This window comes from Mesoplodon mirus (assembly GCF_964341445.2).
Source record: "Mesoplodon mirus genome assembly, chromosome: 1".
In the NCBI taxonomy this organism is placed as follows: Eukaryota; Metazoa; Chordata; class Mammalia; order Artiodactyla; family Ziphiidae; genus Mesoplodon; species Mesoplodon mirus.
This window is the reverse complement of record NC_138976.1, coordinates 60,597,285-60,613,850: the sequence shown is the minus strand read 5'-3', so window position 1 is coordinate 60,613,850 and position 16,566 is coordinate 60,597,285. Positions and strand designations below refer to the sequence as shown.

At 32.8% G+C, this 16,566-nt stretch overlaps 1 protein-coding gene across 6 annotated transcripts in view; it reads left to right on the top strand.

Annotated features, from left to right (window-relative positions):
• CNTLN (centlein) overlaps window positions 1-16,566 on the top strand; it is a 357,687-nt gene that overhangs the window by 211,383 nt on the left and 129,738 nt on the right. For all 6 annotated transcript variants that reach the window (XM_082619946.1, XM_082619947.1, XM_082619945.1 and 3 more), the window contains exons 11-13: window positions 142-263; window positions 1,627-1,746; window positions 15,026-15,126. In XM_082619946.1, the coding sequence (XP_082476072.1) occupies window positions 142-263; window positions 1,627-1,746; window positions 15,026-15,126 (343 nt within the window). The remainder of the gene's footprint in view (window positions 1-141; window positions 264-1,626; window positions 1,747-15,025; window positions 15,127-16,566) is intronic.

The following is a 16,566-nucleotide window of genomic DNA, read 5'->3' as shown; positions in this document are numbered from 1 at the left end:
ACTTAAATAAGTATTACAAATTAATTCATATTTATATACTATTTTCTTTCAAACTTCATACTTAGATTGGTAGCCTTTTATTTGTAACAGTATACTAATACTTTGTTCAGACTTGTATACTTGCTTTTTTGTGTTCTACAGAGCCAAGAAAATGATGAGCTAAGAGATGCCCATGAAAAACACAAGGAAAGGCTACAGATGTTACAGACCAACTACAGAGCAGTAAAAGAGCAATTAAAACAGTGGGAAGAAGGCAGTGGCATGTGAGTTACATAGCTCATAAAGCCATTTCCCTAAATATTAAATGGAACGGAGTAGCATCATATAGGTGCTTTAATGGCTTTTGTTTGATTTTAAAGAAATTATTTGGTAGTCAGATCTTTATTGAGGATTTTAAAATAGAGAATATAATAAATGAAAATAGAAATGTCTTAGCAATAACTATAGATTTTCCTATCATTTGCAGAAATATTAGCATAGGTGATTATGAATTATTGTATATATTTTTAATATCTATAGAGTAACAACAAAAGTATATAACAAAGCAAAAATAGTTCACATCCATATGATTGAAAAACTACTTTAAATAAATAAAATACTGGTGTTACAATATATATAACTCAAAAAGTATTTAAGTTTTATTTGAAAGACATGAGAAATAGGAAATTCACATATATAGTTAACTATCTTAAAACTACTTCACCCTAATATGCAATTTGAAAATCTTTACTATCCATCAGTTTGTTCTGCAGCTTATCTGAATGAATTGGCAGTCTCAGTTCAATTGCTCTGAACAGGTGTTCAGATCTTGGTTAGTCGTAAATGGCTCCCCTGTTAACAGTATCAACAGAGGGCAAAGGACTGAATGAGTACAGAAAATCTACTACCGTCTCATCTTTTGAGATGGATCCTTTAGGGCAATGTTGATGATACACATTGGTCTGTTCTACAGAGAAAGTTTCTAAATTAGCCAGTACTGCACTTTTACAAAAGAAAAATGAACAGTTTGTTTTATGTACAGAGAATGAAAACGTAAAGGTCATTTGGCATGTTTTATAGGTTATTGTCACATCTAATTTTTCCTTTGAAGAACAGAAAGTGTTTCATATTGCTTTTCAGTAAAGCAATGATAAATCTATTTGTCCTGGATTTAGCCTCTGCTTACCTAACTTTTTAGTAGTCACTAGAAGTGTGAAGGCTGCTTGCTAACTATCTGATATTCTGATATTCACTGATAACTGCTTGTTTTAAGATAGAGCACATAAACCACATTCAGATTTGTTGACAGCAAATTCTAGATGTGTTGATTGCTTATAGTCCTTTTTTAAACTGTGACATTTCTGCAATGTATGTTTTATTACTAGTAGAATAAATGAGAGAAATAGACCTGAGAATATCACGTGTCTGCTTAAAAGTTTGCTTTCCATAGCAGCAGTTTAGCTTTTTAGGAAATCATGATCTAGGATTTTAATTTCTACATACTTAGGTTTTAGGAAATTCATTGCATAGTGAACTTGATTTAGAAATTTGGTCAATAGATATTTTTAAATTTTAGGGAATGTATAAATGAATTTTTATTACACTTTGAGCATGTTAAGTAAGAAAGCAATTTCATTTTAAAAATAGGTTGGAAATCAGGAAAATAAAGAGAGCAGATCCCCAAAAACTTCGACAAGAAGATTCTGACGCTGTATGGAATGAACTGGCCTATTTCAAAAGGGAGAACCAGGAGCTAATGATTCAAAAGTGAGTTTCCTTTTTTAACAATGTCTACTTAGATAAACATTTGAGAGAAATTCTTTGTGTCTGAAAGGCCATGAGAGAAATTCCTTATAAAACTTGGAAAATGAAATAATCTGGTTTGCCTGTAAAAGTGAGAAAAAAGATTAGCTTTTAAAATATATATATGTATAATGCAATAACAAGTTGCACATTTGCTAGCTCTAGCTAAAACTGTATAATATGATCTAGGGATTGTGTTAATTAATGTGGCTCTCATCTGTTGGAGGTGTCGCTCTTCATTAGCCTGTATTTTAGACACTGCCGTGCTTCATTTTTGGAATGAGGTGGAGAGGGGATAACCTAGCCAGGCATCCTTGTTTGATCTCCTAGATACATACGCAATGCAGAATGCCTGAGCTCTCTTGGTTCCCTGCCCTGTCCTGCTAATCCCAGCTGAGCTCATTATGGTGTAGCCTTGCTGCTACTCTTGGAGCTAGAGCTGTCCAAGCTAATTACTGGTAGCAGCAGAACTGCCTGTTAAAGGTCTGGTATGGATCTGCTAACATGGTCCTTGGCGGTGACCTGCAAAAGACACAAGGGAATTGCTTTCTTTCTTGCTGTGCACTGCCTGTCCTTTGGGCTTAATGCTGATCCCTCCACATAGGTCTTTTAGCTGCCCTAACTATAAAACTTGATGAAGGATACTCATATTTTAGAAAACATACAGTTTGCTTCCTTGATCTTATAATTCACAAGCTATTATATTCAGCTTGGCAAAGAAAGGACACTCTTTTTTTTTTTTTTAAACAGAAAGGAGTTAGACCAACACAATTAGCCTCTTGCTACTTAACTATTTCTTCATTTAGAGTTAAATTTTTTACACTCAGACCATGTAATTTTTTTGAAGGCTGGATGTCTTTTAGATTACTAGAATTTAGTATCATGTGGCATAATGTAATTAAATATTGAATTTTCATAGCTGTAAATTAGAATCTTATTTTACATACTATATAATAACACATGTAGCTTTAGATTGCCACCTTTTCCATGCAATGATAAACTTTTGAAGAAATGATCATTTCAGTATACATTTAAATGTATACTTCCAATTACCTCAAAGTATACTACGTTCTATTAGTATTAAATGTTTGATGCTGATAATAAAGTTTCTTATCTTGAAAATTTTTGTAGATTTTATAGATTTGTCCCAGATATATTCCCTGATAATTTTTGATAGCTTTGTTGAGATATAATTCACAAGCTATGTAATTCACCATATAAAGTGAACAAGTCGGTGTTTTTTAGAATATTTGAAGAGTTGTGCACCCATCATCACAATAAATTTTAGAACAATTTCATTACCTACTCCCCCCAAAAAGCCCCACACAGTTTACTTCTTACCTCCATTAATTCTTCCACTGCTCTCCACCCCTTAGCTAACCACTAATCTGCTTTCTGTGGGTATAGATTTACCTATTCTGGATATTTCATATAAATGGAGTCATATAATATGTGGTTCTTTGTGACTAGCTTTTTTCACTTACCATAATATTTTCATAGGGTCTATCTGTGGTGTACCATGTATTTGTACTTTCTCTGATAATCTTAAGTGATCTTTTTGTCTCCAAATACGAAAGTTAATTTTGGACAAAATAGGTGCGAAACCTAATTAACTAGATGCAAGATCTAATCTATTCAAAAAAAATTCAAGCAGAGGTTAGTTGTAAGTGGTGTTTATTTGAGGTTTATTTTGCTCATTAATGAAATAGAACTAAAGAAAAACTAATAAAGCCTTTTTAAGGAAGTTTGGGAACTGTTAGAACCCTGGTCTGTTCACCCAGCAGTATGCGTATGTTACAAGTAGCTCTGTAAATTAGATGCTAAGAGTCATTAAAAGTGTGGATTTTTTCCCCCTGAAGTTCATTTAAATTTATTAATGTGATAGCCATTTGCAAAATATTTATTTTTCATATCAGTTTTAATTTATTAAATAAGAGTGAAGTTTGAGGTGATAACCTTGAAGAGTGCTAAATAATTGATGTAAACTTTAAGTCATATAATAATGTTTTGGGGTGTGTGTTATTTTGTGAAACATTTATTCAGTTAAGAAATGTGTTTGAGTTACTGCTGTGTGACAGGCATTCTGCTTGGTGAATGAAATGAGAACATCAGACAAACTTCCTACTCTCGGAGTTTTCTTGGGAACGTTCTGATGAAATACAGTGTTAAAAATTAAACTAGAAATATCATGATGAAACAATAAGAAAGGAAACGTCTTTTTATTCATTGAAGTTTGTTTACTGATGACAGAATTTTTTTGTTTTTTTAAAATTTATATATAGTACATTTTAGCATACAGTTTTTTGAGTTGTAGCACATATAGTGTTATAGATATATTACATATATCTATAACATGCACAATAGATTCAAGTAACTCTTACCACAATCAGGATACAAACTAGTTCCATCATCTCAAAAAATTTCCTTGTCCTTCCCGCTTGTAGTCACATCCTCCCACCATCCCTAGCACCTGGCAACCACTGATTTGTTCTTCCTCCCTGTAGCTTTGCCTTTTTTCAGAATGTTATATGCATGGAATCATATAATCTGTAACTTTTTGAGACTGGCTTCTTTCACTTGGCATAATGCCTTTGAGATTTATTCATGTCGGTTCGTCCAGTTTGTTCCTTTTTCTGCTAGATGGTATTCCATTGTATAGATGTACCACAGTTTGTTTGTCTGTCTCCTGAAGAATTTTTGGGTCTTTTCTAGTTTTTTGCAATTATGTATAGTTTTTTGGTATACATAGATTTTTTTTTTTTTTTTTTTTGGCTGCGCTGCGCATCCCGGGGGATCATAGTTCCCCAACCAGGGATTGAACCCACGGCCCCTGTGTTGGAAGTAGGGAGTCTTAACCACTGGACCGCCAGGGAAGTCCTATACATAGATTTTTGTGTGAACATAACTTTTTAATTCTTTAACGTAGATACCCAGGAGTAGAACTGCTGTGTGTATGGTCAATGTCTGTATAACTCTGTAAGAAACTGTCAAACTGTTTTCTAGAGTGGCTATACCATTCTTATTCCTACCAGGAATTCATATGAGCCAGTTGCTCCACATTCTTGTCAGCACTTGGTGTTGCCATTTTTTTTAAGACCATTCCCATAAGTGTGTATTAGTATTCCATTGTAATATTAATTTGCATTTCCCTAATGGCTAATGGTAATGATCTTTTCATGTGCTTATTTGCTGTCTTTATATCTTCTTTTATGAGTGTCTTTTCAACTCTTTAGCTCATTTTTAAAAGATTGATTGAACTAATTAAACAATACTTGTTCTTTATATATTCTGTATGCAAGAACTTAATCAAATATATTATTTGAAAATATTTTCTCCCCATCTGTAGATTGCCTTTTCATTCCCTGAACAATGTCTTTTGCATGACAAAATTTTAATTTTGATAAAGTCCAACTTACCAATTTTTTTCCTTTATGGATTATGGCTTTGATGTCATACCTAATAACTATTTTTCTGACCTGATGTCACAAGTATTTAGCCTATGTTTTCTTCTAAAGAGTTTTATATTTAGCTCTATGATCCATTTTTAGCTAATTTTTGTATAAGGTGTGGGTTATAGGTTAAAGTTCATTTTTTACAAAGATATATGCCCAATTGTATCAACATCAGTTTTGAAAAGACTATTCCTTTTCCAATAAGTTGCCTTTGTAACTGCCAAATATCAGCTGACTATATTTCTGCAGGTCTATTTCAAGACTCTTTATTTTATTCCATTAATGTGAATTCCTAAACTTTTGTGAGCCCCATACTGTCTTGATCTCTGTAACTCTCTAATAAGTCTTGAACTCAGTGTGAGTCAAATAGCTTTATTGTTTTTCAAATTGTTTTAGCTTTTCTCATCACTTTGCTTTTCCATAAAAGTTTTACCTGTAAAAATAGGTTTAAAAATAGCTATAACTACCAAAATCTTGTGGGAATTTTGACTGGAATTGTGCTAAATCTATAGATTAATTTGGCGAGAATTGACATATTAACCACGTTGAGTCCTCTATTCTAAGAATACTTAATTTGTTGAGATTTTCTTTTATCAGTGTTTTGTAGTTTTAGCATGCAGATTCTGTATGTCTAATACTGTTGTTAGATTTGTACAAAAGTATTTAATTTTTGGAGCTATTAGAAATGATATTATAAACTTTAGTTTTGGTTTCTACTTGTACATTGCTAGTGTATAGAAATAATTTACATTTTTACATGCTGACATATCTTGCATTATTGATATGTTACAGCTAAGTCTACTATGTTATTATTTATATTTTCTGTTTGTTTCCTCTGTTTCTCTTGTCCTCCCTTCCTGTGTGTTACTTGAACATTTTTTTAGAATTGGTTTTTATTTATCTATAAGGTTTTGGAGTATATCTCTTTGAATAAGGTTTTTTGTTTTTTTGTTTTTTTGTGTTTTTTTTTTAGTGTTTGCCCTCAGTATTTTACACATATAACTTATTATAGTTTATTGGTGTCAACATTTTACCACTTCAGGAATGTAGCAACCTTACTTCTATCTGTGTGCTTTTACCCTCCTCCCTTTATAATATGTTGTCTTAACTCTTGTCTCTAAATACATAGAGAAACCTATTAGTTGTACATCAATATCAAAGGATATTTTCACTGGATAGAGAATTCTAGGTTGGCTGTTTTTTTCTTTGGCACTTGAAGGATGTACCACTTATTTCTGGCCTCCGTGGTTTCTGATGATAAATACACTGTTATTTGAATCATTGCTCCCTTAAAAGTAATACATCATTCCCTCTAACTGCTTTCAAGAATTTTTCCTTTGTCTTAACTTTTTAAAAGTTTGATTATGACATGTCTTGGCATGAATTTCTTTGGGTTTACTCTTCTGTGAATTCTCTAAGTTCCTTGAATCTCTAGGTATGTGCCTTTTGTCAAATTTGGGAAATTTTGGTCATTATTTTTTCAAATAACTTCTTTCAGCCCCACATTCTATTTCTTCTACTCTGGGACTCAATTGACATAAATGTTAGATCTTTTAGTATTGTCCTACAGGTCCCTGAGGCTTTGTTCATTTTATTTTTCAGACTATTTTATCTCTGTTGTTCAAATTGGGTAATTTTTATTGTTCTGTCTTCAAGTTCGCTGATTCTTTCCTCTTTTGTCTATCATCTCTGCTATTTAGCCCATGCAGTGAAGTTTTTTTGTTTTGTTTTGTTTTGTTTCTTGGTTATCGTGATTCTTAATTCTAAAATTCCCACTTGATTCTTCTTTATTTCTCTTATTTATTTGCTGAGACTTTCTGTTTTTTTCAAGATCATTCATAACCGTTCATTGGAGCATTTTAATCATGGCTACTCTAAAATCCTTATCAAGTAATTCTGACTTGTGTGTTACCTTGTGGTATCATTTCTTAGTTATGGTTTCTCAATCAAGTTGAGATTTTCTTTGTTCTTGGTACGATAAGTGATTTTCATTAGTCTCTTGGACATTGGAGTATTATGTTTTGAGACTCTGGATCTTATTTAAATCTTTTACTTAGCAGACCTCTGATGACATCATGCCTGAGGGAGAGGGTCACATTATTACTGCCTGGAAGGGGTGGGAGTCTTAGCTCCTAACTTGACCCCTGCTGACATTACATTGAAGGGAGTGTGAAGGAGTGTCTCATTACCACTTGATGGGCATGGGAGTCCAGGCTTCTCACTTGACCTTCAGTGTTAGAGAGAGCAAGACTGTTTTTCTGTTTTTCTTCCTCTAGTGGTATATGGCTAGAGTAGGGGTGGTTATTGTCAATAAAATTTCTGTCCTGTTAGTCTGTCCCTTTCCTGGCTCTTTGGCTTGAGAGAGCAGACTTTCCTTGAGACATTTTGTTTGTGTCTGTTGGCATTTCTGGGTCATGAGTTTCTCCAGTACTTAGTTTCAGATATTTATGAGCAAAGAAGAAAGCCAGGGAACTTATCACTGTGAGTTGTTCTTCTAGTGCTGTTCCTCTACTCCTAAGGTCCCTATCCTATTCTTCTTCTTTTCTTTGCCTTTCAGTCTTCTTGTATTTGTTTTATGTACTGATCTTCCTCAGCTATTGATGACGTTCTGTCCCAGTAAACCCATAATAAGTTTAAAATATCATAAGTTAAAAATACATTTAATATACCTAACCTACCTGACATCATATCTTAGCCCAGCTTACCTTGAATGTGTCAGAACACTTACATCGGCCTACAGTTGAGCAAAATCATCTCACACAGAGCCTATTTTATAATAAAGGGTTAAATATCTCATATAATTTACTGACTAGTGTACTGCAAGTGGAAAACAAAATGGTTGTATGGGTGCAGAATGGTTGTAAGTCGTAAATGGCTGTTTACTTTCATGATTTCATGGCTAGCTGGGAGCTGCAGCTCTCTGCAGCTGCTGAGCATCGTGCAGGAGTATTGCACAGCATATCACTAGCCCAGGAAAAGATCAAAATTCAAAATTCTAAGTACAGTTTTTACTGAATGCATATTGCTTTTGCACCATTGTGAAGTTGAAAAGTCATTGTCAAACCATTGTAAGTCAGGGACCTCCTGTATTGTGTTCAGGGTTTTTATATTTAATTAATGGGAAGAATAGGAATAAATATGTCTTCCCCCTGTCAGCAACAAGAAGTTTCAGCTGGTTTTTCTATAGACCAGGCACTCTTATTTTTGTGGCATACAGCAGGATCTAGTTTAATAATACTCAGTCCTGACTGTTTAAGGAGTAAGATTTATCCCTATTTATACAGTAATAACTATCTTTAAAATATAAGGCTAGAAAAATTACTTTTAAAACAAATTTGAATAGTACTTCTAAGACAAATCTTAAAAATTGAGTTAATTTTTCAAGACCCTGATAAAATATTCTGTGGCAACTGTAAATCCAATCCAATCGTAAAAGTTGAGTTAACTTTTCAAAATCCTAATAAAAAAAATTGTGTGGCAACTCCAAATCAGGTTTTAAAATATAATTAAAAATGACACTACCACTGACCTATATTACAGGTGTTTTTACCACTGAGTATGGTCAGAGTTATTTGTTGGGACTGTAGTATGGAAATCTGAGGCCTTGAGAAATATGCATGGAATATAGTTCCTATAATAATTCATTTAGATTTATAAAATACATCTACTTATTATATCATAATGGTATCTTAAAGGACTAAGAACTTAGTAACGTATGAACTAATAAATTGGCTGGTTCCTTCGATATTTATCTAACAGATATTCATACCTTCATTTATTTAGGCATTCAGTATTTAAACAATGTAATTTAGAACTAGGCACTAAGCTAGGAACTGAATATGCAATGTTGTACTGAAGAGTACTAATTTCAGACTGTAACGAGGTTTATTCTAGGGGCAGCTGCCGTGTGCTGATGAGGTGAAACCACTCTTTGGTATGCTAGAAAGAAAGGGGAAAGGAAAGCTTTGAGAAATGCCAGTAGGCTCACAGCTTTTTCACTTAGTTGAGGCTGTTGCCATACTGACACTAAGTTAGATTTATGAACCAACAAAGTCAGGTTAACATTCTGCTAAATAAAAACATTAGTATATAAGTATTTGTGTACATTTTTTCTGAGTAGTGATATAAAACTATAAAAGGGGCTCAGGTGCCACAGAGTATTAAGCTTTTATTATACAGCAAATCCAGCTTGTCTTTGATAGGAACCCTAGAAGTCAAGGGAAGGTGTGCAGACATTCACTGTATGTTTTCTGTATCCTTGGCTAAATAAATCAGGAGCTTGCTGTAGGTGGGGTAGTTTTGGTCTTTTAATACTAATCTGTAGTCTGTATAAAATGCTGCAGCTAGGCACTCTGCTAGACACAGGTACACAAAGAGAAATAATATGCCACCCTTTTTATCAGGATCTCACAGCTTAGCAGGGAAAACAAGCAAATTATGATAAGAACTTTTAATAAGGGAATAGTATTGGCATAAAACAGGGAAAATGGCATTATGATTTTTCCATTTGCTCAAACCAGAAACCTAGGGGGTTATAATTGATTTACTCCTCTATCTGACCTCCTTATAACAGTCCATACTAAATCTTAATGATTCCACATCACAAATATTTCTAACTTCTGTATGGGAATGCAAAATATTTGCAAAGAATTACTGATATTTTTCCTAGTTGATGCTGAGTAGTGAACTTGTCGATGAAGGTAGTTAGAGTTGGGGGTCAATTATAAAGGAGTTTAGAATTTGCGATTAAAAACTTGTTTTATAGATATGGGGAATTTGACCCTCTAGATAATAACTGAAGTCTTTATTTCAGTGATCTTTTGATCATTTTTTTTAATGATGAAAAGTAAACAAGCTGTAGATCAATGGCATAACCCAGGATGGAGTGCTTTTGTCTCTCTTAGGTTTAATATTAAATATATGTAGGTTGTAATTTCACAGAATATTTTATAAAATTCAATAATAACTTCTTGAGGAGTTAAAATCAAAATATCATGATAGGAAATTTCAGCTATTTTTTTCTTCTGCAAAGCAAGTCACTGTCTTCCTAAGCAAGAATATTTTTTTTCCATATGTAGAAATGAAGATTTTAGGAACTGCATTTCTCTAACATGATTTGGAAATAAAATTCCTAGCCAAAAAATGTCTGCTAATCATAACATATTTTGAAAACAAATGTATTTTTGGATAACCATTAGCAATGTACAAATTACATATTAGTTTTATTTTAAAGCATACAATTCAGTGGCATTTAGTACATTTAACATGCTGTACAGTGGTTTCTTTCCATTTTTTCCTCTTCTTTCTCTTTCCTTCCCTTCCATCTGGCTAAAATATAGAAATGGTTTGTACTTTTGTTTTCTGTATAATCAACCTAAATCATGGGGGATATAATATATTTTTATTGCAGTAAAATATACAAAACGTAAAATTTACCATTGTAACCGTTTTTAGGTATAGAGTTCAGTGCCATTAAATATACTCACATTGTTGTACTACCATCCATCTTCAGAACTTTTTTTATCTTCTCAAATTGTAACTCTGTACCAATTAAATAATAACTCCCCATTCCCCCTTCCCTTAGCACCTCTTTCTTTTTTCTGTCTCTATGAATTTGCCTATTCTAGGTATCTCATATTAGTGGAGTCATTTTTCTTTTTGTGTCTGGTTTATTTCATTTGTGATAATATTTTTAAGGTTTTCCATGTTGTAGCTTGTGTCAGAATTTCTTTTCTTTTTAAGGCTGAGTAATATTACTCTGTATGTATATACCATGTTTTGTTTATCAATTCATCTGTTGATAGATATTTGGGTTGTTTCTACCTTTTGGTAGAATATAGTAATATTTTTGTTGTATTTTCATTATATTTTGCCGAACAGTTAACAAGATTGTTAGCTAAAAATATATATAATTTTGTATTTATTGACAGATATTTCACTGAAGTAAATGGCAAGTATATTTTTGAGTTTTATTTTCTAACTCCAGAGATTAATTTTTGATGTTGATACCTTAAATGTTTTTCATACATATGAGACCATATACATATGGTATTTATTTTTTGAGGTCATATATCTTAGTCCATTGGTCTACTATAATAAAATACCACAGACTGAGTAGCTTATAAACAACAGAAATTAATTTTTCACAGTTCTGGAGGCTGGAAGTCTGAGACCAGGATGCCAGTATGGGCTGGTGAGGGTCTTCCTCCAGGTTGCAGACTTCTTGTCTTATCCTCACACTATAGAAGGGGTGAGGGAACTCTCTGGGCTTTCAGTACTAATCCCATTCATGAGGTCCCCACTTTCATGACCTAAGCACCTCCCCAAAGCCTCACATCCTAGTAGCATCATCTTTGGCATATCCTTTACCAGAGCCTTGTTTATCCCTATTCATTAGAATGATCCTTTTGGGTTCTTTGTTGAGTACCCCTGGTGGTCAACAATATTCTTCTCTCTAGCTGGTCAGAGTTCAAATGTCTCCCAGTCCGTAAGAGCTCTGCGAATAGTTCTGTTTATAGCTCTGGTTGTCCTCTGCTTGCCTTAGTGAGTTTCATACTATGCGTGTGCAACAAAATATTCAGCCAGAGACTCAAATGATTTCTTATGCAGATTTCTGCAGTTCCTTCTCTTTGTAGCTTCCTTCTCTGAGTACTGTGCTTTACAAATTCCAAACATTTCAGCTTTCCCAAACTCCAGTCTCTTTTTCTTCAACTCAGTGAAGACCCCCTCTCCCTACACCATGATCTAGCAAGTGCCTCCTGGCAGAAATCTGGACTATCCTTAGGGCTCTCTTTGTTGATTTCCTTTCTCTCAGGGATCATGGCTCTTTGTAGCCTGTTGACCAGCTTCTGAATAGAGTCATCTCATATAATTTGTCCAGTAAGAAGTAAATTTTGAATTGTGGTTCCCGTACCAAACAGAGTATCAGAAACACCATAATAAATGGGTAATAAATGAGAGTCAGTAAACAGCGAGTATCCACCCTGTATGGGGGTGCTTGAGCACTGACTCTTTGGAAGTCAGCCACTTTCCTAACACCCATCAAGATGTGGTTTGTTGGTGCCTGGGTTGACTCAAGAACAAGGTGGTCCCTAATGTTTATAAATGCATCATAGTAAAGGTAGGGACTGTGTGAATTCTTCCTAAAAAAAGCCGAACTGTAAGCATAGAATACCTCTAAAGAAGCATGAAGTAACATTTCTAACAACTGTAGCCCTGTGTTCCACTGGATTAGTGATCTGAGAGCCAAGGAAAACTAAGTTGAGATGAGCTACATCTGCTTTTTCTTCATGGGGCCATCTTGCTACATTATGTTCTATGTTCTTAGCAAAACAAAGCAAAAACCTAATTTAGACTTAATCACTTTGTAGATGGGTATGTATGTGTGCATGTATGTGTGCCCTTCCCATCAATCTGTAACCTAAGTTGCAAATGTATAAGATCCCAATTTATAAACTCTTTATATGTGTGTATTTATGTTTATTTGAACAAAAATATAACTATATGTATCAAACTGTAAACATCAATTTTTTCAAGAAGTAAACTACTTGTTTTGTTTTTTTACTTTATATACCTTCTTATTTGAATTATTATAAGAATTGTTTTTATTATTTTGTTGAGTACATAAAAGTTTAGAACTGTTATATCTTCCTGGTAAATCATTTCTTTGACTATTATGTAATGACCATATTTATCCTTAATATTGTTTTTTTCTTAGTGTATATTTTATTTTTTATTGTGATTACATTTTTAATTTCTTTTTTTGTCCTCTTCTGGTTTGTAAATTTTTGATGTGTTTTCCATTCTTTAAATGTTTTTTCTTGAAATTTTAACATGGATCATTTATTTGACCATCTAAAGTTTGTCAGTATACCTCTGTTCTCCTTTAACAATACAAAGATCTTAAAATGCTTTAACTCTGATCCTTTCCTTCACCTAACATCATTTTGTTGTTGAGAATTTTAGTTCTACCTTCACTTAGGTATTATGATTGCTTTGCTTAATAAATATTTGCTTACTTCCATGTACACATTTACACGTCTTTCATCATCATTCCCTATTTTGTTTCATACATTGCTTTTGAGTTTGTTTTCTTCCTAAAATCTATTCTTTATTAGTTCTTTCATCTAGGATATATGAATAGTAAACCATGGAATGTGGAAAACATTACTTATTTTCCATCTGACTTTTCTTGTGATATCAGAAGTCTACTGCCATTCCTGAGTTCTTTGTTAGTTGATTTTTTTCTCAATCTTTTGATTTTAGAGTTGTCTCTTTTTCTTTGGTGTCCTTCAGTTTCAGTATGTTTCTAGTGTGAATATAGTTTTATTAATTCTGTTTTCAATTTTTGATACTCTCTTAATCTGTTAATTAATCTTTTTCATTGGTTCTCAACTTTCAGTCATTGTATGTTGAATATTGTTTTCTCCCCATCTTCTTAATTCTCTCTTTGAATAATTTCTACTATATGCTTTCTGGCCTTCTCATTCTAACACACTTTATATATAGTTACTATTTCCTTCTGTTTGTTTCTTTGTGTTGTCTTTAATTTTACAAATTTTCATTAGCTTTGTCTGTGTGCTATTTAACCCATCCACTGAGTTTTAAATTTCAATTATTATGTTGTTATTACTACCTTTAGTTGTTTTATTTATTAGCATTTCTAGATTTAGTATTTGGTTCTTTTTCTTATTTGTCTTCTCTTGTATCATAAACCCCTGTTCTTTTTAATATATGTTTATCACCTCTTTTTCCTTTTTTTCACCATTTTAAAAACTCTAATTTTTTAAGAACTCATTTTGAATTATTCTATTATCCTTTTTTCCTTGCTGTACATTCTCCCATTTTGAATGGGGTGATATTTAGACTGTCATTTATGGCTTTGAGCATATTCATATTTATTCTTCTCTGCAAACCTGACTTCTTTGAGAATTATTTTCTGTGGTGGTTTTCCTCCTGTCCATTCTCTCAGTTTTAGACACCTCTGCAGTGGATGATTGTGTCTGCCTGAACTCTCCAGTGTACATGGCCATAAACCAGTTTTTACATTGTTGTCATTTCTTTGGTTCTCTGCGAATGTATAATGGCTCAATTTTGAAACCAGTAATATAGACTTAGGATCCTAATCTCACATGGTTGACTCTGTCTTGCTCTCAGACTAGGACAAGAAGCCTCTTTTTAATGGAACTTCAACCAGATGAGCCCAGATATTCAGGTATTCATTCAGCAAAATTTTTTCTCCCAGCTTTCTGCAGTTAGTCCAGTTTTGTCTGTCAGCCCTGAAGGGCCTTGCACATAAACTTTCATCTCCACTCAGGTCTCAAGGTCTGAAGTCTCCATGGGCAGTATTTGATCCAGGACTCTTGTCATGGTACCTCAATTCCATTTTACTAGTAAGGGTTTTTTGTCTTTACTTGGCATCTAGAGAGTTACTCTTTTGGCTTTCAGTGATATGTATTAACAATTTTATTATTATTTCACATAGCGTATCTGTTAGAAAATGATCTGGTAACTCGATAGATGGTTTTTTTAATTATACAGTTTATGTTTTACCTATTTAGCATGTTTATTTAGACAAAGTTAAAAATCAGTTGAAACATTTTACCTTCCAGATGCTCATTAAAATTCAATTTTAATTGTTAGGATTTGTTAATATTAATATACTCTAGCTTTTATTTTACTACTGTCTAATTCATGTATTTTTAAAGTATTTTTGCCACTGTTATATGTTTGCTATATTATTCCTTAACTTACACATTTAAAATAATTGTTTATTGTGTTAATTTTCACAGGATGAACCTTCAAGAAGAATTGGATAAACTTAAAGTACATATGTCTGTTGATAAAGCAACAATACAAGAATCGAATACATTTATGGCAGAGAGAAGAGAAGGTAATTTTTTGTGAGAATAAATGTTTAATGTAAGCAGTTTAAAATTATCCAGTTCTTTATGTTTTACTTTCATTTTCTTCTAAGAATCTCACCCTGTTCCCCCTCTTTCCACTGCTTTACTCATTCATATCTCATTAACATTTTCACCTTTCATGAGAAAATCAAATAGAGAAAACACTTAAAAGTCAGCTTTATAATTTATTAAAATTTTTAAAAATATTTGATAAGGAGAAAATATTCATTTTTACTATTCATTGACAAAGTTTTACTAGGTGTGTTTGTCCAAAGTTTTATAGGTAATATAGAGTTATTGATAATATAGAGGTAGTTACTATCAATAATTCATTTATATTTTTATATGACATTACATTTTTCTGGAAGTCATTTAGTTCTCACCTGGAATCACAATCTTAGAGCTAGAAGGAAACTTGGAGATCTGCAAATCTGAAACCTGCCTGACCCCTAGCCTGAGAGTGTTGAGTAAAAGGGGATGTATCTATTTCAATTGCAAGATTATTCCTTTGTTAAAATCAAGATTACTATATTTACAATATGACTTCAGTCCATCCTCAGATACCTCATTAAAAAAATAAATAAGGCTGATATAATAGAATTTCTTCTTATTTAACCTTGCTACAGCTTAATTGTTAACACTGTGCTTTTTAGGTGTTGACAATTTATACTTAATAATTCAATTAATAATTTATACTTAATAATTTGTATGTAATATTTATTTAAATTTTTATGATAATCACTCATCTGGAAGTTGTCCCAATTACTTTGTTGTTCCAGTTGCTCTTATTTAGTTTACTAGTGAACTTGTCAAGGCCAGTATTTGAATCCTTCTATTTTACACCATTGATTTATATCATATTTTATGCTTACTCCTTCATTGAGTTCTTTTTTTTTTTCCATAGATCAAGGCAATGATCATTAATGACTACTAAGACCATTGGGTGAAAAGCTGATGGGGCCTTTTTTTTTATTATTATTTTTTCTTTTTACCTTTTGACTCCCTTCACCCATTTCTTTTATCACATCTGGCCACTACCAATCTATTCTCTGTATTTCTGAGCTTTTTTATTTGTTTCTTTGTTTAGATTCCACATATGACAGGCATCATATGGTATTTGTTTTTCTCTCTCTGACTTATTTATCATAATGTCTGTGAGGCCCATCCGTGTTGTCACAAATGGCAAGATGGCATTCTTTTTTATGGCTGAATAATATCCATTGTGTGTATGTATATATGTATCACAATTTCTTTATCCTATCATCCATCAATGGACACCTAGGTTATTTCCATATCTTGGCTACTGTAAATAATGCTGCAGTGAGCATTAGGGTGCATATATCTTTTCACGTTAGTGTTTTCATTTTCTTTAGATAAATACCCAGAAATTGCTGATCATATGGTAGTTCTATTTTTATCTTTTTGAG